Source organism: Bos indicus, chromosome 1 (genome assembly GCF_029378745.1).
Source record: "Bos indicus isolate NIAB-ARS_2022 breed Sahiwal x Tharparkar chromosome 1, NIAB-ARS_B.indTharparkar_mat_pri_1.0, whole genome shotgun sequence".
Taxonomy (NCBI): domain Eukaryota; kingdom Metazoa; phylum Chordata; class Mammalia; order Artiodactyla; family Bovidae; genus Bos; species Bos indicus.
This window is the reverse complement of record NC_091760.1, coordinates 83954512-83979615: the sequence shown is the minus strand read 5'-3', so window position 1 is coordinate 83979615 and position 25104 is coordinate 83954512. Positions and strand designations below refer to the sequence as shown.

Here is a 25104-nt window from a genome sequence, read left to right as displayed (position 1 = left end):
ACCACAGATGGTGGAAGGAGGATAGATCTGTTTGAGTGTGTTCTGCTTACTGCTGTAGCATTTGTCCTCTAAATGTTGAGGAAAGGGTCACTTTGCAACAAACTGTATGTTCTTTAAGAAGATGAGCTGATTGAATAATCAGAAGACTTGATCTCTGATCAGAGCTCACTATTACTGTGTTACCTGGGGCTAATAAGTAAATGAAATCTTTTCCTTTTTAATCTATATTTTACTTTTTTACATCTTAATTTTCTGTAGAAAGAGGCACAAATAGTAATCCTTGTCTATTTATCTCCTAAGAATAAAGATAGAAGTGAACATATTTTAGAAAATATAAAGTCCTGTGCAAGGTTGTAATACTTTTGGAATTCTTAACTGATATATCCACATGGTTTATTATGTAACCATTATAAATTTATTTTACAAAGTGTTTTCTGTACATGGGGAAACTACCATTATAGTAAGTGAAAAGCATAAATATAAAACTATATATATAATATGAGGTCAACCAAGATTTTAAATAGATGAAAAAAGACACAAATATACTAAAAAGTTGGAGTAATTGAAGTAATGACATTGTGGACAATTTCTCCTGCCCCTTTTTTCTGTGTGTGTGTGTGTGTTTCTTTTCCAATTTATATAATAAGCATTTAGCGTTCATAGTCGGAAGACAGAGCATTTTTGTACATTACCCTTATGCCCCTCTCTGTAGTAGTCTCGTGTACATTTTCTGTCCGTAAGATATAATCCTAATATTGAACTCCTTCCAAAGTACCCTTACTTTGTGGTTTACCACATTATTCCCATTAATTGCTTTCAGATGAATCTGAGTACATTTTCAAAATTCCCTCTTTGTTCCCTTTGTTCTACAAATGTACCCTTTTCAACTTTAAAACCACCTGAAATTTGTCCTCCAATGTTGGTAAACAGCACTGCTTAACTTCATGTTTAAGTTATTTTCTAGAGATTACTGTAAAACAAGATTTTCTTACAGCCTCAGTGAAGAAATGAAACCAAGTAAAGAATATTTAGCCACTTTGTTCAGTAGGGCAGGATATGTTCCCACTTAGAGGAAGGTCTGAAATAGTCTTGCTTTCCCCTTAACTTATTTTAAGCACTGCACATGCCATCTTGTATTGCACTGGGCTCAGTCCTGATCCCTAAAATAAAGGGAATTGTTTGCATACTTTTTTTACACATTGTATTGTCCTTATCACTTAGAGTTTCTGGTGAATGAGACAGTTTTAAAACAGCAGTATTTAAAATGTTACCAGATTTTTCTCAGATTTACTATTTATCATATATTGATTGGCCTTAAGAACTTAAGCACTTCTGTTATGACCATTGATCTTTATTTATACTGGAGTATCATATTTCCTGCTGTTTCTTTGTTAACTCTCAGAACCATCTTTGATTCATCCCTCTGTGTTCTAAATGTTTATTCACTTGCCGACCATGACTCTTTCTTCATAATTTTTCTTATAGACTATCCTTCACCCTTCCCACTCTTCTTGGCTATTAGTCAACTCTGTCTCCTGATGAGCCTTTTTAATTCCAGTCTATCTCCCTTCCCCTCAGTCCGTTCTGTACACCATTGTCAGATTATTCTTCAAACACGAGAACCGTTACATTATTCTGAGAAGCTTTGATTGAATGTCTGTTACTCAAGTTTAGATTCCCCTGCCTGGTATTGGAGACTCTTCACATTTTGATTTGACATACTTCCCCTAAATTATGTCACACTAATCTCCTGTGTGAATGTCCTGCTCCAGTCAGGTCAGTCTCTATTCATGTCCCAGAGATACTTTGGGCCTTTTCTGACGTTGTCTTTTATTCTCCTCCCTTCTCGTATGCCGGTGTGGATTCTTTCCATTCTTTAAGATCCTGTGTAGCTTTTCTTGGTTACTAAAGTCCACAGTGATCTGTATTCTGAGATTCTGTAGTATATAACAATCTATATTTGATACTGTAATGATTATATTGCATACTAAAGACTCTGTTAAGAGTTCTGTAACATTTAAAGTTTCCAGGATGAATTCACATATCCTGCATCCTTGAATAGTCATCTGAACCTCTCCTAGTCATCACCACGGAGCACAGTAATTCCCCAAACATTCTATTTATCCATTTAGTAAATAAACTTTTGGAAGCTTCTCTCTTAAATTTACTTAAAACTGCATGACCTCTCCACCTAGCAGTTTTCTTACAGATCTTAACAGAACATGGCAAAAATGTGAAGAATACCATATTTCTAAATATGTTTACATTGAAGGGTACATTTTTTGTTTTTTGGTTTTTTTTTTTAATTTTATTTTATTTTTAAACTTTACAATATTGTATTAGTTCTGCCAAATATCGAAATGAAGGTGGTGAGTTATATTTATGCATCAGAGAGTAATCTCAGGACTTGTACATAACCAGAGTCTGCACGTTCATCATCAATTTTTGTCATTTGTCTTTTTTTTTTTTTTTTTTTTCATTTGTCTTTTTGATGGTAGCCTTTCTAAGAGGAAATGTTAGGTTGTATCTCATTGTGCTTTTGATTTGCATTTGCCTAGAAATTAAAGATGTTGACCACCTCGTAAAAAAAAAAAAAAAAAAAAAAACTGCATGACCTCTGCCCCCCTCTTCTAACCTTGATCTCATTTATCATTGTTTGATTTCTGGAGTAGACAGAACAGGATTTTGTTTTGTTTATTAATTCTAAAATGTTTATTGATAACTTTCATATCTCTCCTTAAATCATTCCTCCTGCAGCCAAAACCTGTTCTTGTAACATTGCTTGTATGCTATGCTTTCCAGTTCTCTTGCCATTTTGATAATAGTTCTGTTTTGTCAATGTCTCGCAAAACAAGGTACCACAAATAAAATATAGGCCAGTGCAGTTTACAGAAAGACTTATTTCTGTGCTCTGGAGAACATGAAAATGGATATAGCCTTAACATTGCCTATATCTTTTATAACAGTCGCAGAGAGTCAGACATGACTGAGCAACTTCACTTTCTTTCTTTATAACAGTCACCCTATTGGTGAAGGTTTAAGCATTAAAACTCCAGATCTCTTCCATGGGGCTACTGTAAATCTACCCTGTATTGCCTTTTAAATTATGAATACTAGATCTCATGACTGAGTTGTCATCTCTATGTTGACTGCTAAGGAACTCAGCCAAACTTGAAATCTACCTCTTGCAAGCCTTTGCTGTTGTTGTTTAGTTGCTAAATCGTGTCCAACTCTTTTGTGACCCCATGGACTGTAGCCCTCTAGGCTTCTGTTTCCATGGTGTATCCCAGGCAAGGATACTGGCATTGGTTGCCATTTCCTTCTCCAGGGAATCTCCTGACCCAGGGATCAAACTCAAGTTTCCTACATTGGCAGGCAGATTCTTTACCACTGAGCCATCAGGGACCTTCTTGCAAACTTTTAAAATTTTACATTTATTAACCTCTTGGAGAAGGAAATGGCAACCCACTCCAGTGTTGTTGCCTGGAGAATCCCAGGGACGGGGGAGCCTGGTGGGCTGCCGTCTATAGGGTCGCACAGAGTCGGACACGACTGAAGCAACTTAGCAGCAGCAGCAACCTCTCCCTGGCTTCGTATTTTTCCCCTTCTCTCCCCTTCCCCTCTTCTCCTCTCCCCTCCCTCCCCACTTCATCATTTTTACCTATTGATCTTACTGTGTAAGATTTATATTGGCAAGCTGCCACAAATCCTTTTTTAACTTTTAATTTAAAATATAAAAGGCAAGAATATGAACATATCTTTTTTGTATGTAATTGTAAACTTTTTTGTTTATATTATTAACATTCCCTCAATGTATACTCCTTTCTCTCCTCTAAAATAAATCATCCATGATGCAGATATACTGGTAGTTATTAGTATTGCCTAAATTTTCCTTCATTTTTTCCAAAAGTGCTTAGTAAATATAGCCTAAGTATTTAATTGTGCCATCACACTGCATGTATATTTTTATAGCCTGTCTTTATAATAAGTGCTTATATGTCTGAGGTTGTTTTATTTATTTTATTCAATTTTTCTCTTAGAAAATTGAGGGCTTTTATTGATGTGATAAATCAATAGTGTACATTATGAAAAAGTAGATATTATGAAAGGAAGACTTGCAGTGAAAGTGTTTTAGATAAGATTGTATCTTAAGGTTTATAAGTAAGCATAGTAAAACTTAATACTCTTACTTCTCTCAATAGCTGGACAGAACTTACACTGGCTTGCAGACTCTTGGAGCAGAGACGGTAGGTTATTTTCCTGCAGTATTATTTGGGAACAAGTAGAATGAAAATTCATCTTTGTTTTTAATTAGGAAAAACATGAATGCTAAATTAAAACAAAAGTTTCTCCCCCCATTTTTATTTTTTAAAAATTGTGATAAATTTACACATAAAATTTACCAACTTAATCATTTTTAAGTGTTCAGTTCAGTCGCTCAGTTGTGTCTGACTCTCTGTGACCCCGTGAACCGCAGCACGCCAGGCCTCCCTGTCCATCACAAACTCCTGGAGTTCACTCAGACTCAAGTCCATCGAGTCAGTGATGCCATCCAGCCATCTCATCCTCTGTCATGTCCTTCTTCTCCTGCTCCCAATCCCTCCCAGCATCAGAGTCTTTTCCAGTGAGTCAACTCTTCGCATGAGGTGACCAAAGTGGTATTAAATATATTTACATTTTCGTGCAGCTGTCACTAGCATCCATCTCCAGAGAACTCATTTCATCTTGGAAAACTGAAACTACTCATTGTTCATAACTCATCCTCTGCCCACAACCCCTGGCAACCACTCTTCTACTTTCTGTGTCTATGAATTTGACTGCTCTACCATATAAGTAGAATCATACAGTGTTTTTTTGTGTGTGTATGACTGCCATATTTCACTTAGCACAGTGTTCTCAAGGCTCATACACATTGTGGCACATCAGAATTTCTTTGTTTTTAGGGCTACAGTCTGTCAGTCACATCCAACTCTTTGTGACCCCGTGGACTGTAGCCTGCCAGGCTCTTCTGTCCATGGGATTTTCTAGGCAAGAATACTGGAGTGGGTTGCCATTTCCTTCTCCAGGAGATCTTCCCGACCCAGGGATCGAACTCAAATCTCCCTCATTGCAGGCAGACTATCATCTGAGCCACCAGGGGATCCCTTTTTTAAGGCTGAGTTACATTCTGTTGTTGGTATATGTCACATTTTGTTCATCCGTTTATCTGCCAATGAAAGCACTTGAGTAGCTTCTGTCTTTTGGCTATTGTAAATAATGCTGCTGAGAATGTGGATCTGTCTGAGTCCCTGTGTTTAGTACTTTTGGGTGTATAGCCAGAGGTGGAATTGCTGGATCACACAGTAATTCTATTTTTGATTTTTTGAAAAACTGTCACACTTTTTATCATAGCAGCAGCACCATTTCACCTTCCCACCAGCAGTGCACAAGCATTTCAGTTTCTCCACATCTTTGTCTGCTTTTGTTGTTTTCTTTTTTTTGTATTTTCCAGTAGGTGTGAGGTGGTGTTTCATTGTGGTTTGGGTATACATTTCTGTAATGATTATTGATGTTGAGCATCACTCAGTGGTTTATTGCCATTTATGTATCTTCTTTGGAGAAATGTTAATTCAGATCCTTTGTCCGTTTTTTAATTGGGTGTTTGGTTTCTTATAGCTGGTTTTTAGGAGATCTCTCTCTGTGTTCTTGGTATTAATCTCTCATCAGATATATAATCCGCAGATATTTTTCCCCATTCTGTGACTTTCCTTTTCACTCTTTATTGTGTTCCTTTGATGTGCAAAAGTTTAAAATTTTGATGTAGTCTGTGTTTTTTTTTAATCTGTACATTTTGTATCATACCCAAGAAATCATTGCCCAATTCAGTGTTACAATACTTTGCCTCTATATTTTCTTCTGTGAGTTTTATTGTTTTAAGTGTTATGTTTAGGTCTTTAATCTACTTTGAGTTAATTTTTCCGTATAGTATAAAGTAAGCATCCATCTTCATTCTAATGCATGTGGATCTCCAGTTTTCTCAGCACTGTTTGTTGAAAAGACTATCCTTTTCCCAATCAGTGGTCTTGACACCCTTCAGAAAATAATTCTGCCATATAGATTCTTTTTAGTGTGTGAGAGTATATTCTAGCCTAATGATCTATGTGCCTATCTTTATGCCAGTACCACACTCTTTTAATTACTATGATTTTGTAATAATATCTTTTGAAATCAGGAGGTATGAGACCTTCAATTTTGTTTTCTCACCCCATCTCCACCCCCTGCCCCATCCCCCCCACTTTTTAGTGTTCATGATATATCAGCAGTAGCCATTATGATGAGAATTAGCTAAGTTAAACCTTACTCTCTTTATGGAAATGTGCTGTGTTAGGTCAGAACATATTTATTGATCATGTACCATATGCTAGGCACTGGTTCAGGTACTGAGGACACAAAAATCAACAAATGAGAGCAGCTGTAATTCTCAAGGGGTTTTATTCTTGATTGTGTTGAGAGTGGGGAGAAAGTATATAGTAAACATAAATGCAGATAAGATAATTTCACTTACAAATGAGTGTTATAAAGAAGAGAATAGCTGGGAGACAAGGGAATTGCTTTTGCTAGGTTAGTTAGGGAAGGCCTCTCTGAGAAGGTGACTTTTGATTGAGACCTAATGGTGAGAAAGAGGCAGTCATATGAAGATTGGGGAGGAGAGTGTTCTAAGGTACAGAAACACTAATGGAAAGTCCCCAGTTTTATGATTGGTTTCATTGAGTTATTTATTAAACTAGATTAGATTATATCCTGGGGTAAATCCTATTGAGATTGAAGTATAACTAGGAATCACTTGCCACATCTCTTAGAGCACCATGTTCTGAGATGGGTTTGGGGCTTTCTGTGACATTGATGATGGATTCATGAGCCCACTTGTTGCACGGTTGTGTAGGTAGTGGATGTTGAGCTCCATCGGCATTCTCTGGGAGAAGACTCCGTTTATCCTCAGTCCTCTGAGTCAGACATCTCAGATGCCCCACCGTCCTTGCCTTTGACCATTCCAGCCCCCATGAAAGCGTCCTCACCGATAAAGCAGTCACATGAGCCAGTACCTGATACCTCTGTGGAGAAAGGTAATATATATTTTTCCATGTATGGACATGCATTTTACCTTGTATGGAGCGTTCCTTTCCCTCACTTGATAGTGAACTGCTGTCTTAAGCGAGTTAAGAGTATATGGAAAAGAAATTGTCCATAAGCAGGCATGCTGCTCTCCTACAGAGAGGTAGTATGAAAATAGCCAACTCTTTACTCTTCTCAGAAAATTTTTTTCATAAAGTTTTGTCAACATTTCATAGAACCTAGAACTCACTGAGAAAAGCATATTTATTCTTTGAATATAATGGTTTCCTCTGATAGATACAGGAAGACTTTCTTGTTTGGACCCTGATTGTGTGAATAAGAAGCTTGAATATTAAGTATCTAATCTTTCTTAAAATACAATATAAGATTTGTTATTATGCATTTTGACCATGGCATCATTTCATTTAATAGGCATATAAGCATATAATGAAGTATTTAGGTGTTCATTTATGTAACAAATACAGATACAATATAAAATTGATTCTGAATCATATTGATTTACTTGGTAAGCCTACATTTTAATGTGTGTTAATATTTTAGTTCTTTTATAAAAATCTCAACTTTATTCCTCTTAAATTTTAGTTGCATCGTTTTTATGGGCATTTAATAAAACAGGATATCATTAGATTAAACACATGCTTTGAGTTTTTCCTCTTTGAACAGTTTTTCAATTCATATATAAAAAGTGGGAGAACATAATGAACTTGTGTAAATTTTATTATATACTGTTAATGTGTTTTCTGATTTTTTGAAACAAGCATTTTGATGAAATATGATTGTAGGTGTGATATTTACATTTCACCCCAAAATATATAAAGCGGTATTAAATACCTGTCTACTCTGTTTATTTTACTGCTGGTAAATGGCTTAAATAGTTGTTGAAATGAAAGAAATTTCAGAGTGATTGATGACTTATTTGCCTCTTTCATTTCAAGAAGGATTCCCAGCCAACACTGAAGCTGAGAGACACACTACATTTTATTCTTTGCCATCTTCATTGGAACGAACACCTACCAAAATGACAACATCCCAGAAGGTTACCTTTTGTTCTCATGGCAATTCAGCTTTTCAGCCAATAGCATCGAGCTGCAAAATTGTGCCACAAGGTCAGATTCCTAACCCTGAGTCACCTGGAAAATCCTTCCAGCCTATCACCATGAGCTGCAAGATTGTCTCAGGTATACATGGTGTATGTGAAGTTGGTGTGTGTAAAAATTGTTAGAATGACAAAGCAAAGTGGTTTTGGTTGTTGTGTTTTTTTTAACTTCTTCTAAGCAGGGTTTTTGTTTAGTTAGCAAGCAAGCTAGGGACTTCCCTGGCAGTCCAGTGGTTAAAGATGCACTTCACTGGAGGGGACACAGGTTTGATCCCTGGTGGAGAACTAAGATCCTGCATGCCACGTGGCAAAACAACCAGCCAGACAACAATAACAGAAAACCCAGAAGGTTAATTACTATTGATTTGCAAAGCCGAGGTGTCACAAAATAGAAACAAGAGTCATCCATACAGAAAGAATTGAATGAGGAAAGAAAGAAAATTCAAAGCAGTCAAATTTTCATCTAGAATCAGCACAGGTAAATTGTTTGCTAAGATGTCTGATGGAAAGCTAAGGCAGGATGAGGATTATATTTGGAAACCAGAGTGACTATTAACAGAGAAAACTTAGTGGCCTTTGGTTTGTAGTTGAGCTTCAGGGGTTGATTTGAAGTTGAGATATCTTTTACACTCACTAGCCACACTAGAAATTTACTCATTCCTATGATCAGTAGGTAGTTCTGAGGCTTCATTTTCACTGAGGTTGAATTGTCCACTTCGTCACAAGTTTTACATTTATGTTAGGTAAACTTCTAGTAGAAATATGCTTTATAGTTTTGGCTGTGCCCTCTTAGAGAAGACATGAAAGTCAATAGAAATACCTAGGCAGGGGGAGGACTCTATATAATACTTAAATGGCGGGGGTAGTCTTCAGTGCTAAAAATAGCTAAGCAGAAATATGATCCAAGTCCTTGAAGAATGTATAATTTTATACCCCACCCCAACCCCAGTTAGAAGCATTTTGGAACTTGCTGCTTCAGAGGTGGAGTTGGCTGAACATGTAAATTGTTTTGAAGTTTAGAGAAACTCATGGATGACCGATGTGATCACTGCCAGTTGAGGGTGTTTAATGGTGTATTGGTCGGTAACCTTTGAGAGTGTTCTGTGGAAACATGGATCTCTGGATTATGTCTGTGACATGGTATTGAGAGATATTTTTGGGTGGGTGAGTTTTGTATTTTCCTATCAGAAATTCATTGCAAATCAAGATTTGGTTCCTAAGTCGAGGTGTTCACATAGTAATTTCTTCCCTCACTTTAGTGTCTTCAAGTGTAACCAGTATTATAACAACCTGCCCAAGATGTTATTACCTAGAGATTCAGCAGTTCCACACTTATCTAAAGCACTTGGTTTTCAACTTCAATGTGCTACTGGGGGTCTTGTTAGAATACTGATTTATATTCAGTAGATCTAGGGTAGGACCTTAGAATCTTTCTAACAGGCTCCTTGCTGCTGTTGCTGCTGCTTCTGCTGCTACTGCTGGTCCATGGATAAGGATGTAGAGAGTGAAATACTCTAGTCCCTGGCCTCAGCTGCTGCTACTGCTCTCAGTACCTGAAACTTAAAATTTCATTCTCTTCTCCCAGTTTGTCACCTTGGTCCTGGTGGCTCTGCCCCTCTTCCATTTTCTTTAGCATCCTCTTAGATAGACTGAATATATCTCTTTTGTTTAGTTTATTTTGTTTTTCTTTTTCATTAATAAAGGTTCCCCCATATCAACCCCAAGTCCTTCGCCATTGCCTCGAACCCCAACTTCCACTCCAGTCCATGTGAAGCAAGGCACTACCAGTTCTGTTATTAATAATCCTTATGTTATCGTGGACAAGCCAGGGCAGGTTATTGGAGCCTCCACTCCTACTGCAGGTGTGTGTTTGAACTGAACAATATTCATGCAATCCCCAAGGTGACTTAGTAGCCAGATAATGGGAGAATGAAATTTTCAACCATGAACAGGAGGAGGGAATACATCAGAGTAACTCCTCTGAGTTTCTTTGAGACAATTTACATTTTGTTATATTTCTAGAAATTAAGTTTTTTTTTTTCTAAAGATTCAAACTGAGTCATAATTAATTTTCTAAAAATAAAAATGTAGATTATATTCTCATTTAGATGGTATTTTTTTTTGGACAATGTGGTTATTAAATTTTCTAAATTAAGCTTTAGAACAGGAATAGCTTTCCGAGCCATACATGTTTTTCCTCAGTGATAAAGGTAATCTTTACTTTTCTGCGAATTAGATAAAACTTGCATGTGGGAGGGAAACTGAACTCTGTAGTTATTTAAAAAAAAAAAAAACTGTAATGGGAAGAATAAGTCTTTGGATTCACTGTGTTTATCATTGTAACCTCAAATAAATAGAGTGCTTTTTAGATTTCTTTGAGGTACTTAAAACATTTTACTTATTCTCTTCAATCAACTGTTTAAACTCATGTTCCTCTGCGTAAACATTCTGTAGCCTTCACTTCTAATTAAGAGAAATGAAATAAGAGGAATGACTATAATAAGACTGATTTTTTTTAACTTAATTGATTTTTAACACAGATTAATGTATTTGGGCCTTTGCAAGTATTTGGAAAAGTTATGTTCTTTAACAGTGATTATAATTATAGAACTCCTTTAAGAAAATGCTACTTTCAGAGATTCCCTTTTGAATACGCTTAGGGATTTTAAGAAGGTGTCCTTTGAGGATGTTTAGTTTTAGGAATAAGCCAGTCTCTGTAGGCAAGTTTGGTAAATGGAGGAGTGACCAAATTAGTCCATTTTTAGTCTTGGCTCCTGGTTGACTGTTGATAATGTGACTTTCTTTGATCAGATCCTAAAGACAGTTGTACTTATAGAGTACAAACTGTTTAGTGTTGTCAGTATTTTGCAATAGGCGTAACCTTCTAGTGAAACTACTTTGGAGGAACTCACATTCAGTTGAATGCATACATTTTGGCACATTGTGAAATAACCAGCACCATTATGTTACAGTATCTCTTTCTATAAAAGTGCAGATACATAATGTCTACTTAGTTTACTTATTCTACTATACTTCCTGATTAGCTTCTTGTCCCTTTTTGGGATGAAGTGGTCAACTTAATGGAATGAATCCATAAGTGTTTTTTCTATAATAATCTCCTGGTTGTAAGTTTTCAACCCTTCAAAATGAACACTAAATAGTGGGGAGAAGAGCAGGGTGGTGGAAAATGGCTTCAGAATTCCATTTTGTAAATTTTACTTTGTTCATACTTTGTTTTTAAATCGACTTTTCTTGTCAGGAAGTCCTACCAGCAAGCTCTCTACTGCCTCTCAGGCCTCCCAAGGAACAGGTTCCCCAATTCCTAAAATTCATGGAAGTAGTTTTGTAACATCTGCTGTCAAGGTAACACTCTTATTGCACTTTGCTAGTTTCTAAAATGGTACATTCAGGTTGAGCCAGAATTTGTCAGGTGATACTGCAGATTTCATAAAGTAGAATCTTCAAGCTAAAAAGTATCATAAAGATCAAGTACTCCAAACTCCCCTCCCTTACCTGTGATTTGTTTGTTTGTTTGTTTGGACAGCTTTTAATAGAGTAATAATTCTCCTCTTTCTACAGTCTATTTCCCCCCTCCCCCACCTTCTTCAGGGTAAGAAGTGTTTTGAAATTTAGAACCCCAAATAAGATCTGATTTGTTCAGATCATAGTGCTAGTTATCTGCTCACTGTTTGGCAGAGACAATCAGCACTGTTGGATTAGTGATTCAGCTTGTCATTGTCTTGGCTGCCTTATGGCTAGAACCTCTGAGGTAAAGACTCCTGTTTGAGAATTCCTGAAAATTCAAACATCATCTCTTACATGACTAGTGCTAACACAGCATTTCTTTATTTAGGCACTTAATGGTGATGATACTGAATAGTTTTCTGATCCAAGCCGAGGTTTTTCTCTAAATTCAGTGTAGTCTGTGATCACTGTATTATAAGAATGCCTGAATTGTAAAAACTCCCTTAATGGCTTTAATTCTCTACCAGTGTATTTTTTTCATGTTTGTTGATGGTATTTCATTACAGTTAAGCAGTGCTTTTAACTTTGTTGCTTGCCCCTAACATTTTGGGAAATTGCCTCTGAGAGTTGGCTTTTGTATTTGAGAACTAGAGACAAATGACAGTAATTTTGAATTTTGACCCTTGTTGTTTTGCTAATTGTTCTTTTTGCTGTGTTGTTTTTTAAATTCTTAGTGAAAAAATAGCCCTCTGCATCCTGAGTATTTATTCTAGAATAAGGGTAACAGATCAAGTTACAAGTAGTGTTAAAAGGGTGTGTGTACTGAAACACTGTAACTACCTGTTACATTCATTTGTTATTCAGTGCCTAGACTCTAGGGATAGAAAAGGAAATAGAAGATAGTACCTGTCCTTCAGTAGCATCTGGCAGGGGCCTGGACATGAAACCAGCGAGTCAACCAGACATTAGAGATTATATGATAGGAGTCTTTGCAGCTGATAGTGGGCACATATGAGTGGGTTCTTGCCAAGTTATAGCCTTACTTTGAATTAGCCTCAAAAGCAATAATTAAAATGCAGGTGGACTTGGAAGACCCCAAAGAATTTTGGGTTTTTGTCTTGCTTTTTGGTATATGTTGCTGGAGAATGTCATAGGCTTTTATTAAATATAAGTGACTAGAGTGTCTGAAATCACTGACTTTATCCTAATTGTACAATACGTATTTTTACAAACACAGCAGGAGGATTCTTTGTTTGCATCTATGCCACCTCTTTGCCCAATTGGGAGTCACCCTAAAGTTCAAAGCCCCAAACCTATAACTGGAGGACTTGGAGCTTTCACAAAAGTAAGTATTCCTGAGGGGATTATCCCACAAGTTGATAAGTTCTTGTTACAGAATCTTTTTTTGTGGCACGTTGGAGTTGATTGATGCTACCACCCCACAATATGAAACTTTTTTTAGTGTGTTTCATCTGTAAGACTGGATCCTACTTCCAAGACGTGCTTCCTTTTGTTTACTGTTGTTGACAGGGCTTCCCCTGAAGTTCAGAAAGATGGGAACTTCAGCGAGCATCAACAGTGCATTTCTCTGTAGTGCCATTTTGCCACCAGTGCCTAAAACAAATGACCAGATTGGTTTGCAGATACACTGGATCAAGTCGACACCCTACTTTTGGTCCCTTTAATAGCTATTACGGGCTGTATTAGGCTTCCCAGGTGGCTCAGTGGTAAAAGAATACCTGCCAATGCACTAGCCACAGGAGCTGTGGGTTCAGTGTCTGGGTCAGGGAGATCCTCTGGAGAAGGAAATGACAACCCACTCCAGTAATCTTGCCTGAGGAATCCCATGGACAGAGAAGCCTGGTGGGCTACCATCCTTGGGGTTGCAGAGAGTTGGACACTACTGAGCATGCATGCATGCTGATTTAAGGCTATATTTAAGCAGTATTTTTACCCATCTAGTGGAGTCATTTTTTAAAGACCAGGCTTCCTTAATTCCTGCAGACAGAATAAATTCAAATATTAGTAGAATTGTTCATGGACTGTTTATTCAGTGTCATTATCATGTTTGTTGCAAGGTAATCATCAAACAAGAACCTGGTGAAGCCTCTCATGTACCCACAACAGGAGCTGCCAGCCAGTTACCACTCCCTCAGTATGTGACTGTGAAAGGGGGTCACATGATAGCTGTGTCCCCTCAAAAACAGGTTCTAACTGCTGGAGAAGGGACGGCCCAGTCACCAAAGATTCAGCCCTCCAAGGTTTGTGTTGGGTAAGGGTGGAGAAGTCAACCTGTCAGTGAACGTTGTTTGCCTGAGTCATGGCCAAGTGGTGCAAAGATTCAGGGTGAGAGCATCACTGATGATCCTGGGAAAGCTTGTGGATGAAAGTCTATGTTAAATCTACCTGTTCTTGCCATAGTCACTGACAAGAGCAGGAACATGTTTTGTAGAGGGGCCGGAGACAGTCCAAGAGGTGAAGGGACACTGTGTTATCTCTCTGGCAGTAAAGGCTGTTGACGTCGTGGACACAACTGTCTACTAAATTCAGGTCTAAAGTGGGTAATGGAAAGGATCGAGGTCCACTGTTTACTTGTTTATTTCTGATAGGAGAGTGCTATAGTTTCTACCTCTGATGTCTTGGCTGTGTGATCTGTTGAGTGATTCCTGGCTCCTTAGAGAGTTTATTTTCTTTGTTATCTGGAGGTTTGGGGAATTTACATATTGGGAGAATTGTAAAGCAGAGATACATGTTTCCCTGTATCCATGGTGCTTAGGAGTGCCAGAGTTTATCCTGCTGTTATTCATATATTGTCTTAATCCTCAGACAACCTTGCAAGGTGGCTATTTTCACCACTGTTCTACAAATGAGGAAGTTGTGGCTCTAAGAGGTTAAGCAACTCCCTTATGAGCATACAGCTATTATAATAAGTGACAGAGAATTTGAACCCAGGTCTAGTGACTCCAAAACTCCCCATTCTGGACCTGTTAAAATTTGGGGCTATTGCCTGTAACCTCAGCATGCTTTTAGAACATCCAGAGTTAAAATTATTTCACTTAATTTAGGGCCGATATATCCTAAAGCTATTACAAGTATTATGTGAAGTGCTTGCTTTTCAACTTTAAAATAGGAAAAGGTTTTAGATATTTTGGTTAGTCTAGATAGCTGCATGTAAATTGAGTTAAAAATTCATAGTGTTATAGTTGGTTCTAAAATCTGTAAGAGTTCATTAACTACTTTGCCAGACTTACCTGCTTATAAGACTCAACTGATGATTAAGAATGTATAGATACTGAGGCCCCCACCTCAGACTTACTGATCAGAACTTCTTGGGGGCCCTGGGAGTTTGGATTTTTAACAAGCTCTCCTGTTGACTCATATGATCAGGCACATTTAGGAACCATAGAGCTACAGCATCAAATCTGACTTGGGGGTTTCCCTAGGCAGAATCACTAAAACAGGCAAACCCCAGCTAGTTCCTGATGCTTCTTCCGTTGTTTTGTCCTCAGGGATAAGCATTCTGTCCAGATTCCTTTTGTGAATCAGTTATTGTCATCTGGTCTTTGTACTCAGATATGTCCTATATGTTGTTTAAAATCTATTTTGGTTCACCTAGAAATACATGGTATTTCTGATTTGGGTTTTGAATCATTATAGCATTGCTCTTTGTCCTCAGAAACTCTGAGAAGTTTCCACTTTTTGCTACTTTTGTATTTTGCAAATCTGTTCACCCAGTAATATTGGCTTTCTTGTCACATTGCCACCTACCTAATGGCAAGGTAGGACCAAGAGAAAGTGGATGATGCATTTGTGCTAGAATAAAACCATGCCTTGAATAAAATGTAAAGGCACCTGATAAGAAAAGCCACAGAAGTGTGAAAAAATTGCAGAGAAGCAGCAGAACATGAGAAAAGACTTCTATTCCAGAAATTTAGTACCTGCTTTAGACTCAAGATAAGGAGCTGTGTGTACATACAAGCTGTCCCTCTTATTGCTGAGGTGCAGTGAGAGAAAGCAAGCCCGAAGACAGAAGGGTGAACAGAATAGTACTCTTAATTTCCACACAGCTTTGGCACAATAGAAATAACAGCTTAGTTTTTTTATAGAGATAGAGGTGCTGATTTTGACACGAAAGAGACAGCTAAGGAATTGGTGGTTCACATGAGAAAGAAGGAAGCAGTGTGGTTTAGTTAAAACAGCATGAGCTTTGTAGATGGACAGGGAGGCCTGGCGTGCTGCGATTCATGGGGTCGCAAAGAGTCGGACACGACTGAGCAACTGATCTGATCTGATCTGACACACTTAGATCTCAGCCACTTATTACTTGTGTGAACTGGGCAGATTCATCTCTCTGAAACTTGTTTTTTTATCTAATAAAATGGAACGTTACCCTTTCTTTGCCTTTCAGTGCTGTAGGAGAATTAGAGATCATTGTATATAGAGTACCTCACACAGAGCAGGTGCTAAATCAGTGATGGCATATAATGTTATGTGAGATACAGTGTGTGAGTACCATGGAATAGTTGCTGTCATTGAGAACTAAATCGTAAGTGGCTGTATTTTTCAGTGTCTGGAGGGAAAGTCACATATGTGAATCCTCAGCTTCAGGTTGCTAGTTTCTGACTTGCCGAGGTCTGTACAGTGCACAGGGAGGGCAGGAATAAAAACACCGAATCAAAGCATGAATCAGAGTTAAGTGTTTATAACAGTACAGAACAAAGGTGAAACTGCTTTGTGAAACTGTTGATAGGAGGAAACATGGAAAGCAGAGACAAGTGTTGTGGGACGGGAAGAAGAGAACATTTGGTAAGTGATTTCAGGCTCTAGGCCAAAATGTTGAGGTGGTTGGTTTTTTTTTTTCTTTTTCTTTTAAGCTAGTTTGGGGCTACAGTGTCCTACGTAAGAGACTTAGCTGTGGTGTCATAGACATAAACCCTGCATAGGGCTTTCCCCAGTAGAATGCCAGGCGTCCTCATTCTCCTCAGTGTTTTAGAATAAAGGAAGGGAAGTTCGTCTTGTGAGTGGTTTGTTCTTAATGTACAGGCTCTGCTAATAAAAACTGCCCTCTTGTGGCCAACATGGTGATGTTTTATTTGGCTTTTGGAGAGATTAGGTACATCATATTCTGGACATTTTGAAGCAGTTGAGTGTGAGGATAGAGGCTGGCACAAGGAGAGAAAAGCAAGCCAGATGCATGGGATTTGGGAGAAAAATTAAAATACGTGCATGTGTGTATTATTTTCCTTTTTTTTATATTGAAGTATAGTTTGTGTACAGTACTATATGTTACTGGTGTACAGTGTAGTGATTCACAATTTTTAAATGTTATACTCTCTTTATACTTATAAAATATTGACTGTATTCCCTGTGTTGTACAGTATACCCTTGTAGCTTATTTTATACGTAATAGTTTGTATGTCTTAATCCTCTATCCCTGTACTGCCCCTCCTTCCTTTCCCCACTGGTAACTACTAGTTCATTCTATCTATGAGTCTACTTCTTTTTTGTTATATTCACTAGTTGTATTTTTTTATATTCCACATGTAAGTGGTATCATATGCATATATTATTTTCCTTTTAGATCTTTGTTTTCTTTGTTAATTTAGGAACATGAAAATATATGTAATTTAGCTTAGTCAGTGGATTATTAAATATGATATATTTTGTAAATGTAAAGACAGACGTCTTAGGAAAAAAGTTCAACTACTAGAACAGACATTCCCAAACCAGAAGCTTAAATAAGCTTATTTCTCTCACACGTATAAGACCAGTAGGTAGTTCTGGTGTGTGGTCCCACAGTCCTCAAGCATATAGACTCTATCGTGTTTCTCTGTCATTTTCAGCATTTGGTTTTCGTCCTGTGGCCACTTCACCTCATGCCACCAAGTTCACGTTTCTGGTCAGCAGGAAGAGGGAAGGGGAATGGGTTTTAGGGAGAGCGGAACTGAAGAGTCGCACACACCATTTCTGTTCCTATCCCTTTAGCCAGAAAGGAGATGTCAAACCTGGATGTGAAGGAGCTGGAAAATAGTATTCTGTGTGGCCATGACCATGCCTGAAAATTGGAGGTTCTACTACTGTGAGAGAGAAGCAAAGAATAGATATTGGGGTTCAGCTGGGATATATTCCTAAAAGGAGAACTGCTTTAATAGGGTAAATTTTCAGCTTTAGTATATCCCAGTACCCTCTGGAGTGGCTGGACAAATTTATCTTTCTACCAGCAGTGAACAAAAGTTCCTGTCTCCCCATATCCTCTAGCCAGTTCTTGGTATCATCAGGCTTTAAAACTTTCCCCTCCAATCTGATGGTTGAAAAGTACTTTCTTCTTTAACTTTTTCGCTTTTAGGAGGTAGATCTTTTGCTATTCTTATAACCTTATAGAAGTCTTTTCATCTAGTTTCTGGTGAAGTCTTTTTATAAAATAAAGAATTGGGGAGTGGGAAACACTGCCCCAGTTTTCCATTAATTAAGTTGTTCCTTCTAATTGAAAATCCTACTATTGACCTTGTTTTAAAAGAGCTCCAAAGTATTTTCTTACTTGAAAGAGTTTATAGTCTTTTCAGGACAATGTATTTCTAATTTTCATTGTTTGGTGCTGGAACCTTTTTTTTAAAAAATTGAATTAAATGTCTTTCTAGCTTACACTTTTTCTTTTTTAACTGAATGTCTACCTTTAAGGAAAGAAAAGATTAGAGGGTATAGAAAAAGATAACTTTTCTTAAAAATCATTTGGAAGAGGTGTCACGTGTTATGCCATATAATGAATGATATTAATTTCTAGATGTTCTAATGATGAAGAAATAATTGCTTCAGAGAAAGCACAGAAGGAATTAATGAAGATGTGATATTTAAAAGTATATAGTGGAATTTATACTTTATATATGAAAGTGTTTATTGCAGTTTTCATAATATTAAGTTTAAAGTTACCTAAATAGTGACACAGCAGTGAAATATTTACTTAGATTATGGTATATCTATTCTAATACATTATTTTTTGGTCACCTAAAAATGTTTTTGAAAAACAATAGCATTGGAAATCCCTGTAATATGATGTTAAATTTAAAAATTATAAAACTATATATATCCTAATTTTTGTTTTCAAAATGTACATTAAAAAGAATCAGAAGTAAATAAATACTGCATTAAAAATATTAGGAGATTATTTCAAGGTAAGTAGAGTTTTATTTTTTCCTTTTTATTTCTGTTTGTCCTAAGTTTTTTTTTAACATATACTACTTTTTATAATTAAAGTTAGTTATAGATAGTAGCTGGAGTTAAGACAAAAGCTATAACAGTTTATTGTAATAACATACAGATTGTGAGAAATACTGCTGTTCACATCATAGATAGCATTCCTAGACAACTGAATTAGACAGTATATGTGTTGTGTCTAGGAGTTTGCTTTGTTCTTTGCTGAAACAAGAGTGACTGTACTGTTTTAAAACCTTGAAGGAGTATGAGAAGAAGCACTGCTGGATTTTTCTCTGTTTTGAACAGGTTGTTGGGGTGCCAGTCGGGTCTACTCTGCCTTCAACAGTGAAGCAGGCTGTGGCAATCAGTGGTGGTCAGATCCTTGTAGCCAAGGCCAGCTCATCTGTCACCAAAGCAGTTGGTCCAAAGCAAGTTGTGACCCAAGGAGTTGCCAAGGCAATTGTGAGTGGAGGTGGAGGAACCATTGTCGCTCAGCCAGTGCAGACATTAACCAAGGCTCAGGTCACTGCTGCTGGCCCTCCGAAGAGTGGATCCCAGGGTTCAGGTACTGATACTAATTGAGGGCCCTTTGAACAACAGCCCCTTCCAAAATCCTCTGTGCTAGTGATTTTATTTGCTATTTGGTTCTCTCTAGGAAAACTTAGTAGGTTGAAGTTGTAAGGAGTTTTATAAAGACATGTTAATCTTTTTCATGTAACATTTTACATAGAGATCTATAATGCTTCTGCTTTAAGGTATGTGTGTGTGAGAGGGAGATAAAGAACAGTTGAAATAGAGTATATTTCTTGATACTGCTTTCTTGATACTGCTTTCAAGTCTGAAGAATAATTCTCATTTGTCCTCATTTCCACTTTGGGTTCTATTTCAGATTTAAGATCTTGGTATGTTCATTTGCCAGCAGCATTTGGAGATGTTTGACTAAAGCATTCTCTACTAAATAAAAGTTTAAACACTTTGAATGTTTTAGTCCTTGATGTGTTATTTCTGTGAGGGCAGGAAGAAATATACTTAAGGCATTTGATATGTACTCATTTTTGATGAGACTAAAGAGTGGTTGCTGTGAGTTGGGAGGATAGAAGGGTAGTGAATGTCCAAAATGAAGATTTCAGAGATGACGGATTGCTACTGATGACAGAGTTCATTTGTGGCATTAAAAATGAGTGTTTGACCTATGGCTGATTCATATTGATGTTTGGTAGAAACCAGCACAATACTATGAAGCAATTATCCTTCAATTAAAAATAAATAAATTAAAAAAGAAAAATGAATGTTTGAGATGGACTGGAGAAGTGATCTTTGGAGTTTGGAAGATATAGCACCCCAGAAGGGAGAGAATTAAATAAGTCTTCTACAGTGCTGTCACTGAGAATGATTATCTTTAGCATAGAGCACAGTACTTTTGAGTCAGGAGTCTGCCTTCAGCAAATGAGGGGAAGTGACTTGAGAGTTCAGGAAATGAGAGCAGAAAAGAGAGGGAGATATAGCTCAGTAGAAGCCTCAAAGGAGGCAGGACTCTTTCTCCTCCCCTGGAGTGAGCGGTGATAATGGTTTAAAAGCCAAACTGCAGAGCAGAAATGTTCCTCTCCTGGCCCTGCTGCTAAGTCACTTCAGTTGTGTCCGACTCTGTGACCCCATAGACGGCAGCCCACCAGGCTCCCCCATCCCTGGGATTCTCCAGGCAAGAACACTGGAGTGGGCTGCTATTTCTTTCTCCAATGCATGAAAGTGAAAAGTGAAAGTGAAGTTGCTCAGTCGTGTCCGACTCTTAGCGACCCACTGCAGCCCACCAGGCTCCTCCGTCCATGGGATTTTCTAGGCAAGAGTACTGAAGTAGGGTGCCATTGCCTTCTCCCTCCTGGCCCTAGACCTCAGATATTGAGGTAAAACAGAAAATAGCTAGGGGATTCCTGGGGATGTCTTATTTTCAGAGGGCTGACAGTTTTAATTACCACAAAAAGAATGTTCAAGGAGGCTAAGGTTCTAGAAGGTGTAAGGATCTCAGCATGAATTCCTGGGGTTAGGGGCATAGTGAGAAAGTGAAGGAAGAAAGGATGAGGGGATGGGTTCAGATCAGGGACCTTGAGCCCCGTGGGGACGGGCTCTGGGTGTGTGTGGTAGAGAGGTTTGCGGTTCTGATGTGGTTGCTATGCATAGTGATTTAAGATGAGATTAGTTCTGGTCATAACGGAGAGAGATGGCCCTCAGTTCAGTCTCAGTTCCTGGTTATTTGGGGCAACTTCCAGGGTTCCTGCCTCCCAAAGCTTTGCATAGTGAAGTGGTGATGAGAAGAATACTCTCCCAGGCAGGAGGAGACAGTGAGCGTCCTTGCCCTGAGGCTGCTCAGGTGGGTGGTTCTGTAGGGTTTGTTTGGTGGAGATTCTTTTTTTTTTTTTTTATGTATTTTATTTTATTTTTAACTTGACAATATTGTATTGGTTTTGCCATATATCAACATGAATCCACCACAGGTATACACCTGGTGGAGATTCTAATGCAAAGTAACTGCAGAAAGTTTTCATGTTCAGAGGTTTTACAGCCATGTGCACTGAGAAGGAAATTCTAAGTGGTAAGTGAAAGCTGTTTGACATAGGTGAGACTTTTAAAAGATGAATTCTAGTTTCATAGTATATGTGTCAGTAGTTGACTATAGCGTTTTTTAGTTCTTAGGAAGTGAGGGAGACTAAAAGTCTTGTTTCAAATCAGTATATTCAGTGTTACTAGAAATTGACCATAAAGGGGCTTTAAAGAAATGCGAAGGAAATGTTATTTCACATTTGAAATGTGATTATTTCATTAATTGTCTAAACCGTAGTGCTTTTGAGAGTTGAGTCACTATTAATATTTATAGTGGGTGCTGTGTGCTAAGTTGCTTGAGTTGTGTCCAACTCTTTGCGACCCTATGGGCCATAGCCTGCCAGGCTCCTTTGTCCATGGGATTCTCCAGGCAAGAATACTGGAGTTGGTTGCCAGGCCTTCCTTCAGGGGATCTTCTGACCCAAATCTCTTATATCTCCTGCATTGATTGGCAAATGGGTTCTTTACCACTAGTGCCACCTTGGAAGCCCAAATTATAGTTGGGACACGGGTATAAATTGTAACTGCTTTGGGCAAACCAGGATATATGGTCACCCTATTTATATACAGAAATAAACTTCTTTATAGTTTATAGCAGATTCTTCTAGTATGTAAATTTTTTAATTAGTAAGATAATTAAGAACATCAGCCTTTAAAGCATTGTGCATCTAGGACGCAAACTGTAGAGTTGTTTTTTTAATTTATTTTTAATTGAAGGATAATTGCTTTTACAGTATTGGTTTGGTTTCTGCCATACAGCAACATGAATTAGCCATTAAGTGTATATATGTTCCCTTCCTCTTGAACCTCGCTCTCACCTCCCACCCTTTCCCACCCCTCTAGGTGTTACAGAGCCCCAGTTTGGGTTCCCTGAGTCAAACAGCAAATTTCCGTTGGCTGTCTGTTTTACATGTTGTGGTGTACCTGTTTCCATGCTCTCTCTGCATGCTGCCGCCCTCTCATTCCTCAACCTCACCCATGTCAACAAGTCTGTTCTCTACGTCTGCATCTCTGTTGCTGCCCTGCACATAGGTTCATCAGTACCATCCTTCTAGATTCCACATATATGTGTTAGTATATGATATTCTTTCTCTTTCTGACTTCTAGGTTCATCCACCTCATTAGAACTGAGTCAAATGCATTCCTTTTTATGGCTGAGTAGTATTCCATTGTATAAATGTACCACAGCTTCTTCATCCATTCATCTGTTGATGGACATCTAAGTTGCTTCCATGTCCCAGCTTTGTAAATAGTACTGCAGTGAATATTGGGGTACATGTGCCTTTTTCAATTTTCATTTCCTCAGGATACATGCCTAGAAGCGGTACTGCTGGGTCATATGGTAGATTTATTCCTAGTTTTTTAAGGAATCTCCAAACCGTCTTCCATAGTGGCTGTATTGGTTTACATTCCCACCATGTTTGTTAATGTTTTTGAATAAGTATTTTATTTTAGAACTAGCATTCTCTAGTTTCAATTTTAGAACTAACATTGCCTTCAGTTCCAACTTAACTTACTGTTTTTCCTCTTTCTTTTTTTCCCCTTTATTCCCTTCACCATTTTAGTGATGGCAACATTGCAGCTTCCAGCTACTAATTTGGCCAACTTGGCAAACTTGCCTCCTGGCACTAAACTCTACCTTACAACAAACAGCAAGAACCCTTCGGGCAAAGGAAAACTGCTGCTGATCCCTCAGGGAGCCATCCTGCGAGCTACCAACAATGCTAGTGAGTCCATGGTTAAATCATTTGGTCCTTGGGTCTTTGAGTATGTTCACCTCATCCACCAGAGGGGCAGTTCTTACCTGTTTCAGAAAGCATTTTCTTAGCTTTGTTTGTGGTTACATGGTGGCATTTGCCCACATGGATTTAAACCATACAAATATTTTAACTAGCAATGGATTTTTAAAATAATCATAGTCTTGGGAGGTGACACTGTTTTCTTGGATTTGTTTACTGAAGAGTGGGATCAGGAACAAATACACTGAAGAGGTGAGGATGTTGAGGCTGTTTGTGGGAGAAGGCTGAGCTGGAAATAAAGAGGAGTTCTTTCTGTCAGTGGTATCTAAAGACTGGTAACACCAGAGAAGATTGCTGAACGCCTGCTTTTATCTTGAAGGGGATGGGAATAGGATTGGAATCAAATGTCTCTGCTTGCCATTATTTAGATGTGCTGCATCTTAAGTTTGCTAGTTTGGTTAAATTTGCTAGATTGGGAAATGGCAAGAGAAATACAGGCTCAACTTTAGTGTATAAGATGTAAAGCCCCAAGGAAATTAGATGGTTTATACTTATATAAATGGTTTATACTTATAGACTTATATAAACTTCTGCTTTGACATATAGTGAAAAACAGTTTGGGTGGTGTTGAAAGGGTAAGAGGAATTCTATCTGAGTCAGAAGTATAATTGGTACAGTAATTAGGTTCGTTAGAAATTAGCCACTTGTCAAAATGCAGTGTGTGATTGTAACCAGGCAAGGGCTTGTGTGCCCATGGTACAGAAAGGCAGTTTCTGACAGGAGGAGTTTGCAGCAGAGTAAGGGTTTATTGCAGGGCACCAAGCAAGCAAGTGGGAAACAAGTCTCAGGTCCACTCCAGCTTGGTCTTTGAGTTTGGGGTTTTCAAAGGGGAAGAACAAAGAAGCCAGGGTTAGTCATCATCTCGTGACATTTCTTAGTCATAGTTTTGGGAGTCAGCATGTCTCTGGTTTATGTTTCTCTGGCCAGGTGGTCCAAGGCTCAGGGGTCTGTTCGCTCATCTTGCCCTGGAGAAACTGAGTTTTTACTTCAGCGATATTATTTGCAACAGCAGTTTTAGTACATGAATGATGTTATTAACAATGGCAGTTTTAGTCTTCTGACTCTGGTTGGTTAATGTTCAGTTAGCACAGGACTGAGGTCAAAGGGGACAAGAAAGGGAATAAAGTTTTGGATAGAGAGATTCATCATAAACTTGGCAGGGAATTTGGTTAAGGGGGACTGAGTTTCAGAAGCTAGTCAACGATTTTGTTTACTGACTGTAATGGGTGATTTCCACTCTCACCCTGGTGTTTTTTCCTCATACATAAGCAGTGATGTATCAAAAACTTAGCTATGTAAGAAAAAGACAATGTAAGTAATCCAAAAATCCATTCAGAGAGCTCCTTAGAGTTTAGTTTTTGTATGTCACCAAAAAGAAAGTAAAAAGGGGTACAAAGGCTTTAAAGTGGAATTTGAAAAGCAAAATAGACTGGAGTCATTATAAATATGAGGAAAGTCAGTTTTTTTCCGGAGCAGGGTGAGATGGAAAAGAGAGTACTGTAAAATTACACTAAATTCCAGCAGTTTCACTGAAATTGAATCAGATGCCAGAAAGTTTGGGAGCTCCTCTCTGAGCACATTAGGTGCTGATTAAAAACACTTGGTTAGAAAATGTATCCAACTCAATCTCCCACAGCTAAGCCAGAACACTTGCAAAGAGAAGTTCTTCATTTCAGTACTCAGAGCTGAACTAGTTGACCTCCATTCAGTCAGAAATAAATATATTTCCATCTTCTGCACCCGGAAATTCTCACTCTTGTCACAGAAGTCTGTATCACCAAAAAAGGAGGAAAGAAGGAAAGGGGAGGAATGCAGCCATCGTGACAACATTGCTCTGGGCTCATC

The 25104-nt window shown here is 38.1% G+C and overlaps 1 protein-coding gene across 11 annotated transcripts in view; it reads left to right on the top strand.

Moving 5' to 3' along the window:
• The window catches only part of YEATS2 (YEATS domain containing 2), a 102601-nt gene that overhangs the window by 48260 nt on the left and 29237 nt on the right, over window positions 1-25104 (top strand). For 7 of the 11 annotated variants that reach the window (XR_011567081.1, XM_070791049.1, XM_070791023.1 and 4 more), the window contains 9 exons: window positions 4203-4251; window positions 6927-7103; window positions 8049-8291; window positions 9913-10071; window positions 11469-11572; window positions 12912-13019; window positions 13753-13935; window positions 19172-19430; window positions 23026-23187. Coding sequence is in view for 10 of the 11 variants with exons in the window: in XM_070791049.1 (XP_070647150.1) it covers window positions 4203-4251; window positions 6927-7103; window positions 8049-8291; window positions 9913-10071; window positions 11469-11572; window positions 12912-13019; window positions 13753-13935; window positions 19172-19430; window positions 23026-23187 (1444 nt within the window). In the remaining variant the exon portion in view is untranslated. Of the gene's footprint in view, window positions 1-4202; window positions 4252-6922; window positions 7104-8048; window positions 8292-9912; window positions 10072-11468; window positions 11573-12911; window positions 13020-13752; window positions 13936-19171; window positions 19431-23025; window positions 23188-25104 lie in introns of all 11 variants that reach the window. The other 4 variants (XM_019958882.2, XM_070791044.1, XM_070791063.1 and 1 more) reach the window with 4 other exon arrangements.